Source organism: Morone saxatilis, unplaced genomic scaffold (genome assembly GCF_004916995.1).
Source record: "Morone saxatilis isolate NCDOM2014 unplaced genomic scaffold, NCSU_SB_2.0 Contig12, whole genome shotgun sequence".
NCBI lineage: Eukaryota > Metazoa > Chordata > Actinopteri > Moronidae > Morone > Morone saxatilis.
Window position 1 is genome coordinate 10,303,239 of NW_023339674.1, and position 14,715 is coordinate 10,317,953.

The following is a 14,715-nucleotide window of genomic DNA, read 5'->3' on the forward strand; positions in this document are numbered from 1 at the left end:
TGTGTGTGTGTGTGTGTAAGCAACCGAGAGATACAAAGAGAGAGTTAGTTTCCTGATGTGTGTGCAAGCATGGATGTTTAACAGTCAGTGTGTGACAGTGTTTGTGGTGTGTTTAAGTCTTTGGGAGGAGAGGAGGGGAAAAGTAAGAGAGAGAGAAAGAGAGCCAGCAGGCAGGCAGTGGTCAACCTGTAATGAGACAGTGAAGAATAAGCTTGGCAGTATCAGCAACAGATCTGGCTGTTCTTCCTCTTCCTCTCCGCCTGCCTCTAAGGTGATCTTTGCCCTCTCCCACTAGTCTCATACACCTATAAAGAGAGCAAGAAAGATAGGAGAAAAAAATGCAGAAAAGAGTGGCTGGAAGGTGATTAGAAAAAATAATGGGTCAGAAGGAGAAAAAGACATTATATTTGAAACACTAGAATAAAGAAATATATGAAGAAGAAATAGTAGAATTCTTGTATTGTAGTTTTGTTGTACTGTTGATTTCAAGACTATGAGCCCAGTAATAGACAATGGGGATAAGCTACACACTTTGGAGACTTTGCAGAAATGTTGACTTTTAAGTGTTTTTTTGCATCTTGACTGCATGTGCTCTGCTGGTAACCTAGCTGGACGCCATTGTCCACACAAAAATGTTTAGACTTTTTATGCCAACTGGATGAAAGTGTCCACAAAATGACATACATATAAATGCCTAAAATAAACAGTGGGAAGAAAGAAGACATGACTCTCTTATCAGTGTCTGAGACCCTGACATGCCTTATGTGACCAGGTCCACATTGAGCTAATGCTATGTACTCTCTGTTGTTTTTGCCAACTGCTTATCTTTAGCTTGTCCCTGACAAACAAGTCAATTCTCATTCCCCAGCAGCACGCACTGCCTCCACCAGTAAATAATACATTTGTTTAGTGCTGTTAAGATCTACACCCAGCGGCAGGGGTTACCTGCTGACAGTGAACCCATTTTTGCATTAGGCACCTGTTATCAGCTAGTCAGTTCAAGCAATTTTTTTCCCTTACAAATGTTAAATCTTATGCTCCTCCTTTGTGTGCACAATCACACCAACTAAACAACAAAATGTTTTGTTTTCTGGTTATTTGGGCTTTTTGAGGAAGATTATGTGTGCAGCAAATGTCTTGTTTTGCTCTGTAATGGTGCTTATGAAGTACTTCTTGCTGTGTTGGGATTTTTTAGCTGTTATTGGTGTTATTGGTGTATAGTAGAGGGCAGGCTTAGCTCAACAAATCAATAGGTGGATGTTGACCATGTGGATGGCCCTCATGCCCCTGATATCTCATAGGTGAATAAATACGTTTTGGGTTTTTTCCTAAGAAATATTCCTTTTGCTGTCCTTCAATGACTCCAGCACTTCTTTTCCACTCTTGGAGGATATCTCTCTACCCACCTTTCGCCTGTTCTCTCCCCCCTCCATACTTCATACCTCCATATTGGCATTTGTATGCCTGCCAGACTATTGCCAGGTTTCTATCTTTCTCATCCCGTCTTCCTCTGTTGTAGAAAAAGTTCCCTCCAGAGGAAATTCACTCAGATGAGAGTTTATGGCCTTTGAATCCTTTGATCCTTGGGACCTGTAATGCAGTAATCAGGTTTGATTGGAGGATGAAGAAGGGGGACACAAGCTGAGTGGTACCAAAAAGGATAAAGAAAAAGAGGGAGAGAGAAAAGAGGTGGTGCTGATGGAGCAAGATAAGTGGAAGGAGCTTCCCTCTAGTTAGGGGTGGCTGGCTCCTGAACTTTTACCATCAATTTCATATAATTCCTGCTCGAGTAGAGCAACCCTGGCCACCCTAGACACCTGGCCATAGCCAATATAAGACTCTGGGGTAGAGTAAAAAGGAAGGGAAAAAGGAAAGAGATGAAGAGGCAAGGAGATGGAGAGCAAGGGGCAAGCAGAAGAGGGGTTAGGGTCTGGCTGATTGGTTTATTACTGGCTAGAACGTTTAGATAAATGGATCCTTTGTCGCAGCAACGTTGGCCAGGAGACTAAATTGAAAGATCAGTGTCTCTGAGACGCTTTTACAACGATAAGGACTCACTGGTTTGATTGTCCTGGTGATTCAACCTGTAGCAGTAGATAGCCTTATGTTTCCTCCCATATCAGGTTATTTTCATAATGTGTTCCTTTATGAGAAACTGATAGTGGCAATTTTTTTTTCTTCTTTTTTTTCTCTATAAAACACTCATTGCTACCTTCCAACTGTAGAACCCCATATATGACAAATGCCACTCATACACTATCTGATGGCTTCAAATATAATGTAATATACATGCAATAGTATAATAATAATAATAAATAACTTAACAAATCAGTATTAATGTAATAACAATGTTTTAATCACTTAATCCCCTTAAGTAAATGTATTGTTACATGTCCAAGAATTTTCAAAATCTATTTAGTTAAACTTTGATTGAAATAAGAAGTTAGATTTCCTGCATCTGGTTCCTACCTTCCCTTGTGTCTGTCATTATATTTCATTAAATTTGCTCCAGTATTTTCGTCCCATAAGATTTAATAAAATGTAAATTAGTTCTGTGCAATCCTGCAATTACTGCATGTTCGTGCACACAATTTCATATTAATGTCAACTGGACTATCAGTGCAGCTGGACATCAGAATCACTTGCTCACAATGGCTTCTAATTAATAGGAAAAAATCACAATACTAATATTAATAATTGCGTTTTGGAACATATTTTACAATGTAAGGTGAACATGGGTAAAAAAAAACCACAATATCAATGCAATAATACAGAAAATTAATAGTCCAGACTATACTATGATAGCTTTTTTCCCCACACCTAAGTAGGGATTGAGAGTTGGGAGAAAGAGGTGGTTCCTGTGCGAGTGACATCAATGCCCCAACTCATACATAAAGAAGAGCAAGGAGATATGGCCTGGACCACCAGATTCATGCATATACATGAGCCACCAGCCCAGGTGACTGAAGTCGTACAACACAGAGGTCATGACGAGGGCCTGCAGGATTGGCAAAGTTGATAAGACTTTAAAGTCCTGTGTGCTTCACAAGTGACGTGCCTATGCTTCTTGTGGTAAAAGGTGGACTGTAAGCCTAACCACGTGATTATTGAGTATTTATTCTATGATGAGAGAATACAACTCAGTTAAGATTGAGTATAGGAAAAAAAAGACATACATTTACCTAAATAGTCTCAAACAGTGTATAAAACAAAATGCATAATCAACAAATATTCAAATCTTATTAAAACCAAGATGTTATCATATGAATAATGTTGGAGATTTGCAGTTCCTAGTGAGATAAAAGGTATAGCTATCAGAGGGACAAATGGAGAACAAGAGTGTTAAGGAAATTGCAGTCAAAGAGAGGCCAGTTGGGAGATGCAATCCAGGACTTCTTCATGATTACAAAGCTTGTGTTCTGGAGTGCAGCCCAGATCCTACTGGATTTAACAGCAGCTGTTCATATTTAAAGAACATCGTGCTCTTTGGCTCCTAAAGAGCAAAGCCACATCCAACATGTGTTTTCTAGCCTCTATCTTTCTCTTCTACCCACAAACCATAAACCCATATTTTCTGTCACATCCTTCATTAAAATACACAGAGTTCGGTTTAAGCATCACATCTATGCGAGAATGGGGATGTCATTGGGTTGTTACAGCTGAAGGGGAAATAGTTTTTTAATTTGGTGCGCTACGTACTGTATGTTTTTTTCTTTTCTTTTCATTTTTTGCAGGTTCCTTTTACTGACAAGAGAAAGTTTGACCACTCACCAATTGCTCTGTCAAATGCTGCTTTACAGCAGGAAATGATGGTGGTGAAATTGTAGCTGAGGTCTTCGGTTGTCCACTTTTCTTCCTAACAGTCCTGCTTGTTACCTAGCTTATCAACATTCTACCCACATCCTCTCAGTCTTGTCATCGTTTTAAGTGACTTATTTATCCAACACTCCAACTGTTCCCGCCCCAGTGAATGCCCACATCCTCTGTGACCCTTATTGCCATGTCCGCTTGTCATCTCCACATCCCGAAGTGACATTAAGCAATTACTAAGCAGTCTTCTGACTTGCCTGCTGCTCATTTCCAGCCACTACATATTCATAATTGTTGCTCTGCTCACCAAAGGTGTCACCAAATCTGTCATTAGTGGTTTAATTACACTAAGCTAATGGCCCACCAAGACAGCCCCACCCATCCACCTCCCTCCAAATCTTTTTGCAATTACTGTCAGTCTTTGTTTTGAGGTTTGGTATGTGGAGTTGTTTCATATAACCCCTGTTCATCACATGATAAAGTAGTGGTTTTGGAATTTATTTTCCTATATGGAAAACAAATAACTTTTCGACTTTTTTCACATATGACATAAAATTCTAAATTTTTTGGGGGGAGTTTTTTTGTTTGTTTCTTTGTTTGTAACCGCAGAGTAGGCACTACTGAAGTTGAATTGGAAAATACTGACACAAGGGAAGAGAGATATCATGCAAGCTGTTTAAATGATGAATTCTAAAACATATTTTGCAGTTGAAAGACTGCTTTGCTTGTGACTCCAAATTTATTGCTGAACTTATGCTGCGCCCGGATAAGTTGTCAAAGTACACTTTCTCATCAATGTCATCATTAATTAGATATGACATCAAATTATGCATAGTTACATCGTCTGACAGCATCCAAGCCACTTAAGTTATTTTGAAAAAGTTGTATAAAAGAAGTTGAGAAGTTTTGGCTCTCATGTAGCTCCTATTTATTTCCCCACACACTGCAGGGAAAAATCCCAGAAAACAGAACTTTAAAAATATATGTCTTATGCAACGTTGGCTCAGGCTCCGTCACAGGCTCAGTTAGTAGTGTGTGTATATATATAAACATATATGTACATATGTATACATGTACACATATATGTACAACTTTCCACAGTGCAAAGTACAAGCATGAAGAGGCTATACATACGATTACTCATAGCATGTTCCAACCTTGGTGAGAGGATGTATTTTAGGAGAATAACGCTGAGCTGTTCTTGTGATTGACTGAGATGGCATACATTCTTTAAAACTCTAACAATTAAACAACAGAATTACATGTTTTAAAAGACCTGTACAGCAGCATTGCCACCCACACTGTGTGGTAAACTGACATCAGGTTTCAAGGTGCCCACTGCGCCACCACACACAGTCCCACCCTCCCAAACACATGCGCACACACTTACAGGAACACACACGCACACTCAAAGCCACCCACCACTAAACCAGACCTGACTGGTTGACGTTTCTCTACGGTGAGGCACTTCCTTTAATGGCCCCGGCCTCATCTCCTGTCTCCCCTGGAGTTCGCCTGTCTTACCCCAGATGCCTTAGGAGCCTGACGAGAGAGAGAGAGCGAAAGAGAGAGAGACTTCTCTCTTCAGTTCAGACGGATAAACAGATTTTTTTTTTCCCCCTTTTATGTTGTTTTTTTTTCTGTCCACCTTTTCTCCTTGCAGGCAGGGGATCTTTGGAACTATCCTAGACAATTACTCCTCTCTCTTGTCTGTGCTGTGTCTATCACGGTGGCTCACCACATAAGGGAAGCAAAGCAGCCTTTCGCCAGGGCAGCTTCCTTCTGTTCATGAGTTTGAATGAAAGTAATATATTGATATTAGGGCTGTACCCGAATGTCGGATCAGATTTGGCTGTTCAACACGAGACACTAACACGAAAGCATTTACTTTTTTTTTTTTTGTTAAGAAGTGGTTAAAACTATAAAAACAAACACTAGAAACACAAAGAACTCTTACAAAGTCAAACGTTTACATAGATTATTTCCTTTATACGTAAGCAGAGATTATTTAAAAGCCTTTTGTTCTCGAAGTATAGCTTCTGATGGGATATGGACGTCTTTCGTACCCTTCTTTACCTATAATGGACAGGAAATGATGCTGCACACTATCATCCTGGTCAACCTGAGGGTAAAATTGTTTCCTGTCTAGTACTATCTATAAACATGCTTTTCATTACTTCCATTAGTTCCTGGTATTTGCCATCAATTCCTCCCTTCCTTGATTCTTTTGGCTTTCACATTTGACAAAACGCTGGTCATAGCTGCTACCTGTGGTGGTTGCTGCCATTTGTTCTCCCCCTCTTGGCTGCTATCACTGCCTTTCTTTGGCAAACAACCTGTCTACTTGCTGTTTAGCTCAGTGGTGATGATAGCTTTATGAACGTGGCCTAATATGGGCTGTGTTAAGAATTGGACGTGGTGTGGAAAGTGTTTGCAACCACTAATTCTCAGAACAGTCAGACAGTTTTCAAACATTTACATTTATATTATATTTACATTTTTACCATTTACCCATTTAAAAAATAGGGGTCAGCAGCAGGCTGCTGTAGAAATCAACCATCTGACCGTCTTCTTACAGGACATTTGTGCTTCATTTACAGCACAAAAGTTAACATGACACATATAGTCCATAGAACGATTGTCAAAAACAGCTTTTTATTATTCTTTCTCAGCTTCAGAGACCTACAGGGTGCACAGTCAACCAACAGTTGTCTTAAATTCTAAAGTAAACTGCTTGCCTCTGTAAATGCATATAAAGCACCAGTAAGAAAATAAAAAGTAAATAGATGGTTTACCCTTTGGAGTCCTTATATGGTCAGAGCGCTGACCCAACAAACTCATTTTGTAGTGCAATAAGCATTGCTGAAAACTTCTGCTTTACCTTCAGTGTCCAATCCTTCTGTGTTTTCCACCCCTTTTCCTTTCTCTTAACTGGTCTTTCAGACTATTTCTCTTGGGTTGTATTTTGGAGATTTTGATGTAAATGTTGCCCTTGGTGGGTAGATGTGCTAGGTGTAGAGAATACCAATGGGACATCAGGCGTCTTTCCGGGAACAGAGCAGGGGGGTAGAGGTTGAGTGCTGGCTGTATAATAACCATTATTCAGCTGAGATGGCTATCCGGAGAGGGCTATCAGTGCTGGGGCCAGAGACACTGTGATTAGATTTCCCCTGTGTTGCTGTTCTTCTCTGTCCCTGGATATTTCTGTGTCACTGTTCCCCTGTCTTCCTTTGTATATTTCTCAAGCAATTCAATAGGAATCCCATTGGTCATAGAATTCAGGGAATGGCACATACAGATGCAATGAAGATAGGGAAAGTACAGAATTTTCTAAAACTTCCATTTGGTTTGGTTGGAATATTTGGCTGTATCATAAGATGCAAACTGCAAAGAACAAAGCTGCTAAGTGAAACAGACTAGTGTATTGTTGGAATAAAGATGAGAAGTTTACAATTGGCTTCATACATTCTTTTCATTAGCTGGTGGCTTTTAGTTGGTTTGCTTCACAGCGCAATCAAATGCAGGGAAAAAAACAAATCTTTTTCACAACATAAAGAATACAAATTCATGGTGTTAAACAAAGTCTTTGGTGGGTCTTACAAGTCAAGCTTGTATGGTCAATGAGAACAATTTAGTCTTAAATATGTGGCCCACATTTTTCAGGAAAACTTGTGAACTGTGGTGCCCTATGCTTACCATTAACAAACTTTTGGTCAGCACCCAAAATACAGTTGTACAGCAAAACAACATTGTATCCAGAGTCTGAGTAGCTGGGTCTACCCATTAATTAAACTACTTATTCAGATTGCATTTTTTTGTGTGAAAGAGAGCATGCCTCTGCATTTTTCATCCTCTTCCACTATGTTTATCATCCACACACTTTATAGTTTCTAATCTTAACCTTTGTTTCTGTTTGTCTCTCTCTGTCTGGCTATTCCTTTCCTTTTCTCTCACTCTTGTCTCTCTCCTAGCAGTCCCTCTGTGGTATTAATGCACAGACCTGCTTAAAGCCTGTGTCTTTATGCTGTGGCGCTGGGTAATCAGTTAACCTGATTACTCTGCTGATGAAATTAAATCATTTCAGTAAGTGAAAATAATAATATGAGTAATAGGTGTGGGGGAAGGTGGAGCACCCCACGGCATTTGCTGCAGTCCCAGTCAGTAGAGTTTTACTCTATCTCTCTCTTGCAATATCTCTTTCCGCTCTATGAGATAACTGATGGCTCAGAACAAGCAGCTTTGACACCACGTGCCATGTCAAATACTATATGGACAATTTTTTGAAAACATTTGGGTACCACCAGCACTACAAAAGTTGTAGGTTTTATTCTTTGTGTAGGTGAATAGAGAAAGGCACTGGAACTACCAGGTGTCTCATTGAATGGAGCATAGGTTAGGTATACTATTCACGGTGTAAAGTACATTTGATAACAGACTATTACATTGTATGTGCAACAGATAGTTGAATACTATGTAATTATGTTGCTATATAGTGGGTATAGGATAGCACTAGGAGTTCCAAGTTCAATTTTCATTATCATTAAGACCATTCATTCATCAGTGTACTGTATGCTTGGGGAAAAATGAAAGTGCCAAATAGCATATGTAATCACAAAGACCTTTTGTATAGAGTTGATCAAAAGAGATGTTTGGTAGTAGTGAATCAGTAGAAATGGGATTAGTCGGGAGTGAATGAGTCTAAAGGACGGACCTTTTAAGAGGGCCACACTGGGCGTGATAGAAAGCAGAGCGCAACAGCAGGCATGAGTCGGCAGATTAACGGTCCGGCAGTGCCTAAGCTAACCAGGGGCTGATTAAAGGCTTTGCACCTGTCACTTGTGTAATGATATTAAATGGCAAAAGCGAAATTAAAGACAATTATGCATAATGATGGCACTCAAGCCAACGTAAAAAGCCAAAGAGAATGACAAAATCAAAATCTAGATAAGGTCAGCCTGTAGGAGGCTTAGCTTTAGAGACATGCTTATCATCACAGCTGTTGTGGACATGTACAGTTTAACATCACAGAAACCTTAGGTTACTCTTCTGCCTCTTGCATGACTTGAAAGTATACTCAAATTAACAGATGCATTGAGCAAATTGCCATCTTTGCAATTGTGTTGAATAGTTTCCAGAGTATGAAAAATACAATTCTTCATTGTTGAAAACATGCCAAAGGTTTTCCATTAACTAAAGAATGGTCTATAGCTGTGTCTTTGCAAGGCCTTATACATTGCTTCATAAGTGTTATACAGCAGTGGAGAGGACCAAGCTGAGCTGCCCAGGTGCCACTCATCAGCATCTGCCAACAACAATACGAGTATGTGTGTACAAGCACTGACCAATTTCTAAATCAATGGGATGCATCAAAAAGGCCTTTGTGGCTCTAAAAAACAAGGTGGCCCAACAAAAGAGATTGGTAGCATGCTGGGAAGATTAAGATTATCTTTAAGCGCTCCCACCTTGTCTGTTGAAACAAATGTACCTGTGGAGTAGAGATTCTTTTTCTTTTTATACCTAATGGAGGAGGCTTGTTTTGATATCCTTCAAACCAGGCAAATGGTCATCAGAATATACTCGGTTCGATAGTTTCTTTGTTTTTTATTTGATCATATTTTAGCTTTAGCATTTACACTGTGATAAACAACATTAAATGTAAATGAATATATAAAATGTGCGTCTGTGAAATAAAACAGAAAAATTAAACATTATATGGCAGGTTGAGAATTCTTTGCACGATGCAGTGTGTAACTGCAGCATGTGTCTTGTAGTATGATGATTGTTGGCCTAAGTGACGAATGCTGCTCCAGGCAAAATAGACACACACATTGTTATTGACTAATCGTGTGCACGCGTCAATTCTGTTTGTCCTGTGTGATTTATCATATGATCACAGAGAACCCCCAGCACACATCATAGAAATGCAATTGCTACGCCATTATGAGGAACTGGCCCTTTGGGAATTCTAGGATACTATCAGCCCATGTTATTGGTCGCCTTCTCCTATTCACAGTCAGGCTGACTAACCCTGAAGTAACACTCCTCACTGAGTGATCTGTTTATTTTTGCATGGTTGCCTTTATGGACAGAGCCTGTAAGCTTCAGGGGGAAAGATGGTATCAGACTCTATTCCTGAGGAAGTAAGTAACCAGCATACATGCCGTTTTTTCAGGAAAGGCTTCTGGTGCTGTATCAGGTCAGAGCAGCTGTAACAATGGCATAATCTTTCCATGAATCCACCATCCCTGCTTCTTGTTTACTGCTGTTTTGGTTGGTTTGTTTGTTCGCCCACCTTTTTCTGCCCTCCCTTGCTCCTTCAGGCAGATTCCCTCTGTCACTTGCCTAATTTCATTAGTCTCAAATCCACTTACTCTGTGTACGTTTTCAACTTCATTACTGTAGTCTGTGTAGGCCTCTGTCTACTGTTTTCATACCACGAAGGCAGAGATAATGTGATGTGAAGCACAGATAGGCCATGGCAACATCAAATGCATCAGATGTAACACCCAGAGTAACAGGCCCGAACTACCCTTTGCAGATATCCTTTTCCAACAGACAGAACTAGCTAGAGGGATACGAGAGTGGAGCACCTTTTTTGCCAACTTATACATAGATCATTGATGACATACAGAAGAGGGCGTTTGTGAGAACACATTGCCCTGTCTTGTTCTGAAGTTCCTAAAGTGAAGTTTAGGTTTGCCACTGCTTTTCTAAGCTTCAGGGGAACTTGGTATAAAGAGATTATACATGGGTGATCATTAATAATCAATGGAGAGGATACAGCACAGAGCCTAAAACAGTGTAAATGCCTTTAGTTCTTTGAACCTAGCATTGAAATATTTATCATGCTCTGCTGATGTCAGCCTGAGTTATAGGTAAACTGTCTGGACTTAGTTTTGAGACCCTCTGGTTCTTCCTTCTGTTCTCCTGTATATGTTTTATTTACAATTCTAGCATATAATTTAAGTTCATAAAAACACAAAGTTTTCTTTTCCAAATTTATCTAGGTGACTAAAGAATAAAAAAAAACACCTTCAGGGCTAATTCATTATGTAAGCTACATTAATCACTAACATTCATAAAACTGAAATTCTTGCTTGTCTTTTTGCCATTCATTTAATATGAAATACTTTACTGGCATGCCTTAAAAGAAGAAGATTTTGAAATAATTATCACTTTAACCCATCATGATTTCAATGCTCACAGTCGTATTTGTATTAAGTGGCAAATTTAATATAGAATAGATCTCCCTGTCCAGCAAAGGAGGACGGACCAATTCTGCTTTTAAAGTCTGTGACTCTAAAACTGCGACATAACTTACTGTCCTAATTTCCCTTAATTTAGTACTCCCCGGGTGCAGACAACACCACCATGATGTCTGCAGAGTGGACATGAGGTCATTGGCTCTCCAGATGAACAGTGACCTCTGCTGCACCACTGGCCAGCATCTTAGTCAGTCAATCTTATCCAAGTTGCGATGTGGCCTTGGGCTTCTGATGCATATTACAGCTCGGGGTACTTCCCCCTCAGCTCTCATCATCTAAGAATGAGTCACTGCTCTGGCTCCAGTTGGGGTAAAGGTCAAGTGATTTGACCCATGGGACTAATTGCCCCAAGAGAGCAGGGAGTCTGCATTAGGAGAACAATGACCATAGAACACACTACACTGTCATCTCTTAACTGTGGAATAATTGTTCAATCATGTAGGAGTATTGGCTGCAAGGATACCACAATCTTTGTAAAAAAAATAATTGAAACAGTAAAGACAGTCAAAGGGGCTTAAATTGTACCACAACTTCTGCACCTTTAATGTCAGAGTGAATTTTGACAGTTTCAATTGGTATTCAGTCCGTGGCCCTTAGCGGTTTCAGTGTGTCTCAACCACGTAGTAGCTTTGCAGAGCTCTGTGTTAACTCAAATTGACTTGAGTGTTATTTATTTCACTGAACATGGGGAAACTGGATGGATAAATTGCAGGGATTACCAGACTTTTCTTCTGGTATTACTTTTCACTCTATTGTCTCCCCCTTGGATCTTCTATTTGCATTTGAAATCCTTTATTTACTACATGGTATATGGAGAATACATGCAGGGAGTCAGAGTCCTCTTTAAGGGCGTTTAAATAGAAGACACATGGTCAAGCTAGCTAGATAGTGGGAATACATTTTGTGAGTTTTTGGCTACAGGATGCTTTCTCTAATGATTAAATGCTTGATCATTTTCCGAAAAGTCAGAGAAAGCACAACGCTTGCTTTTCTTGGTCTTTGTTCTCAAACCTCTTCAATGCCTTAATGCAGCCCCCTGGAAAAGCCAGATTCTTAATGAAATGCAGTTTACATGTTTATCCAAGCCTTGTGTACTCAATTGGCTTGTTTTCTGGCTACTGTACATGCTGACTATAATCTCAACCTCCAGAAGTGCATTTGTCTCAGCAGTAAGGGGAAAGCAAAATGCTGAATACAAATGCTTTATTGGACTCTTTTAGCCTGTTTAATTTTACATTTTTGAGAAGAGATTTCGTAATGTGATTGTATGATTTCAATGTTTATGGTAACATTGTACACTTACATAAACATAATATTATGTTTTCAGATGTCAAATTTAATTTCACACAGATAAAACAAACACTACACATTCTGCAGTTTTACACTTATTACACTTTAAGTCCTACATGTCGCAGCAAAAACAATCAGCTCCAAATATCTTTTCCAGCAATTGTGTGTAAAAAAATAAATTAAAAAAATTAGAAAGCAGATATTGGTGAGATTTTAATTGATGCAGTGTAATTGTAAAAATGTGATGGCCACAACTGCAAAAAAGTGTCAAAAAGACTCACTGCAGTATAATAGTATATATAGTATAATTATTTTAGTAAAATCACTATTGTGTTATAGCTCTCAGTTATAGTGATAACAGAAATATATGCATATGGATTACAAGTAACTACTTATTACAAGTAACTACTTTCAGTGGGAACATGTTTAAGCAACAAAGGCTGCCTTTGTAAGTCAGAGAAATCATGTACCCTCTCTTCCTGTTCTTTTCACAGAGGACCTACTCCCACCAGGCTTCCCTACCATTGACATGGGCCCTCAACTCAAAGTGGTGGAGCGCACTCGAACAGCCACCATGCTCTGTGCTGCCAGTGGCAACCCTGACCCACAAATCACCTGGTACAAAGACTTCCTGCCCATTGACCCCAGTGCAAGTAATGGCCGAATCAAGCAGCTACGCTCAGGTAAGGAAAGCCAAAGCGTCATGGTGCTGCCTATTTTAGGACATTTTTGGCAATATTTAACATGCTTGTTTTTGTGCTTTGCAACTAATGTGACTGCATTGTCTTTATTTGTAATTGTTAGTTTTTCAACAGATTCATATCTCAAGCTTGGGAACATTTAATAGTTTGATAAAGAACACATCAGTTACTCAAACACTCACTGAAATAACATGTGACTTTCAGGTGGAAATTTTGTCATAATGAAAACTTGTAAGGAACTAAATGCTATGCTTTGTTTTAGGTTAATTACAGTGCAACATGGATTAATCCAACTGATCTCAGTAGTTGCAGTACCCCAATAGATTTGACAATTCATTAAACCTCTATAGGAGTATGTAATCCTTGTGTTAAGTTCAACACACATTTAAAACAAATGTGTTTTGACCCAGTTAAACTTGCGTGTTTGCTATTTTTAAAGTATTTAATGGCAAATTATGAGAGCACAGTGTAACAGTATAAAGACTGATTGTTTAAGCTTTGATGTGTTGAAAATAACAAATTACAGTTTGTATAACATTACTGAATGAGGTCAAATGATACATAACATCCCAAAAATGTGTCATAGTAGACAATGAGAGCACGGTCCCCATTCTACTGACACAACTCAGTGGTGGATATGTTGTCTTGTTCCCATTGATTAAACCCCACTGAGAGGCCCAGTAAAGCAAAGTCTAATTATATAGCTAATTAAGTGTAGACCCTGGAGTGGCCCCGGGCAATAAGGGGTAGATATTTTAGGTCGATGATTTGTCACCAATTCGAAAAATCCAATGACTCCTCTTTGATTTGTTGCTGCAAACGTAAATCAGTGCAGACACCACTAAATAGAGAGTCTGTTGCCATTGAGTTCCTGCCCCAGTTGTGGCCCTCATGAGCTGTACACTCAAAAGAATCAATTTGTCATCAGCAACTCCATAGCTCCCTAAGATGGTTTTAATTTTAGATATGTTTCATGTTTAACTTACTGGTGCACTCCGGTTTTGTGGCAGACATTGGACTTTTAAGATGTCAAAACAAAACCTTCTGTCAAAATGTGTGTGACTATTTGCTCCCCCCGGGATGATGTACAACTAACTGAAAACTGTTTCTCATAGCGGTCCAAGGACCTCCTCTGGGGATAGGTTGTCCTGTAAAGGTTCACTCGGGTGTTTTCTTGTAAATGAGCCAAAGTTTGTTGTTTAGATTTAAATATTCAAAGATTTTTACATTCAGTGTTTTTCACCAAAACCTATTATGTATATCCTTGATGCAACCTTTAACTGTTCAGATTCACTGCACGACATGTAACAGGCAACAATTCATAAGAAGGTTTTCATGACATTACAAATTTACCTTTTAAATTATACCAATACCAAGTGTTGGACTAATACCACACCAAAAAATAATGGGGGATTTTTTACGTTCAAGGTTTTTGAGCTGTTGCTAGACAATACATGAAATGTAGCTTTTATAAAGTTTATTTAATCATTTCAGTTGTCAATTTATCTTGCCCTGTAGATTAATATTAGAATGGTGTGATGTGTTTCGACAAATATTATTTTGACATCCAAGGTTGCCTGTTATACAGTTGTATGTAGTCACTGTAGTATAGCAGTACTGGGGTAGTATTGTAGGATCATGAAACTTCT

At 39.1% G+C, this 14,715-nt stretch overlaps 1 protein-coding gene across 1 annotated transcript in view; it reads left to right on the forward strand.

Annotated features, from left to right (window-relative positions):
• The window catches only part of ptprsa (protein tyrosine phosphatase receptor type Sa), a gene marked incomplete in the record, with an annotated part of 117,012 nt that overhangs the window by 19,729 nt on the left and 82,568 nt on the right, over positions 1-14,715 (forward strand). Inside the window, 1 exon segment of the mRNA XM_035653519.1 lies at positions 12,860-13,048. Within this exon segment, the coding sequence (XP_035509412.1) occupies positions 12,860-13,048 (189 nt within the window).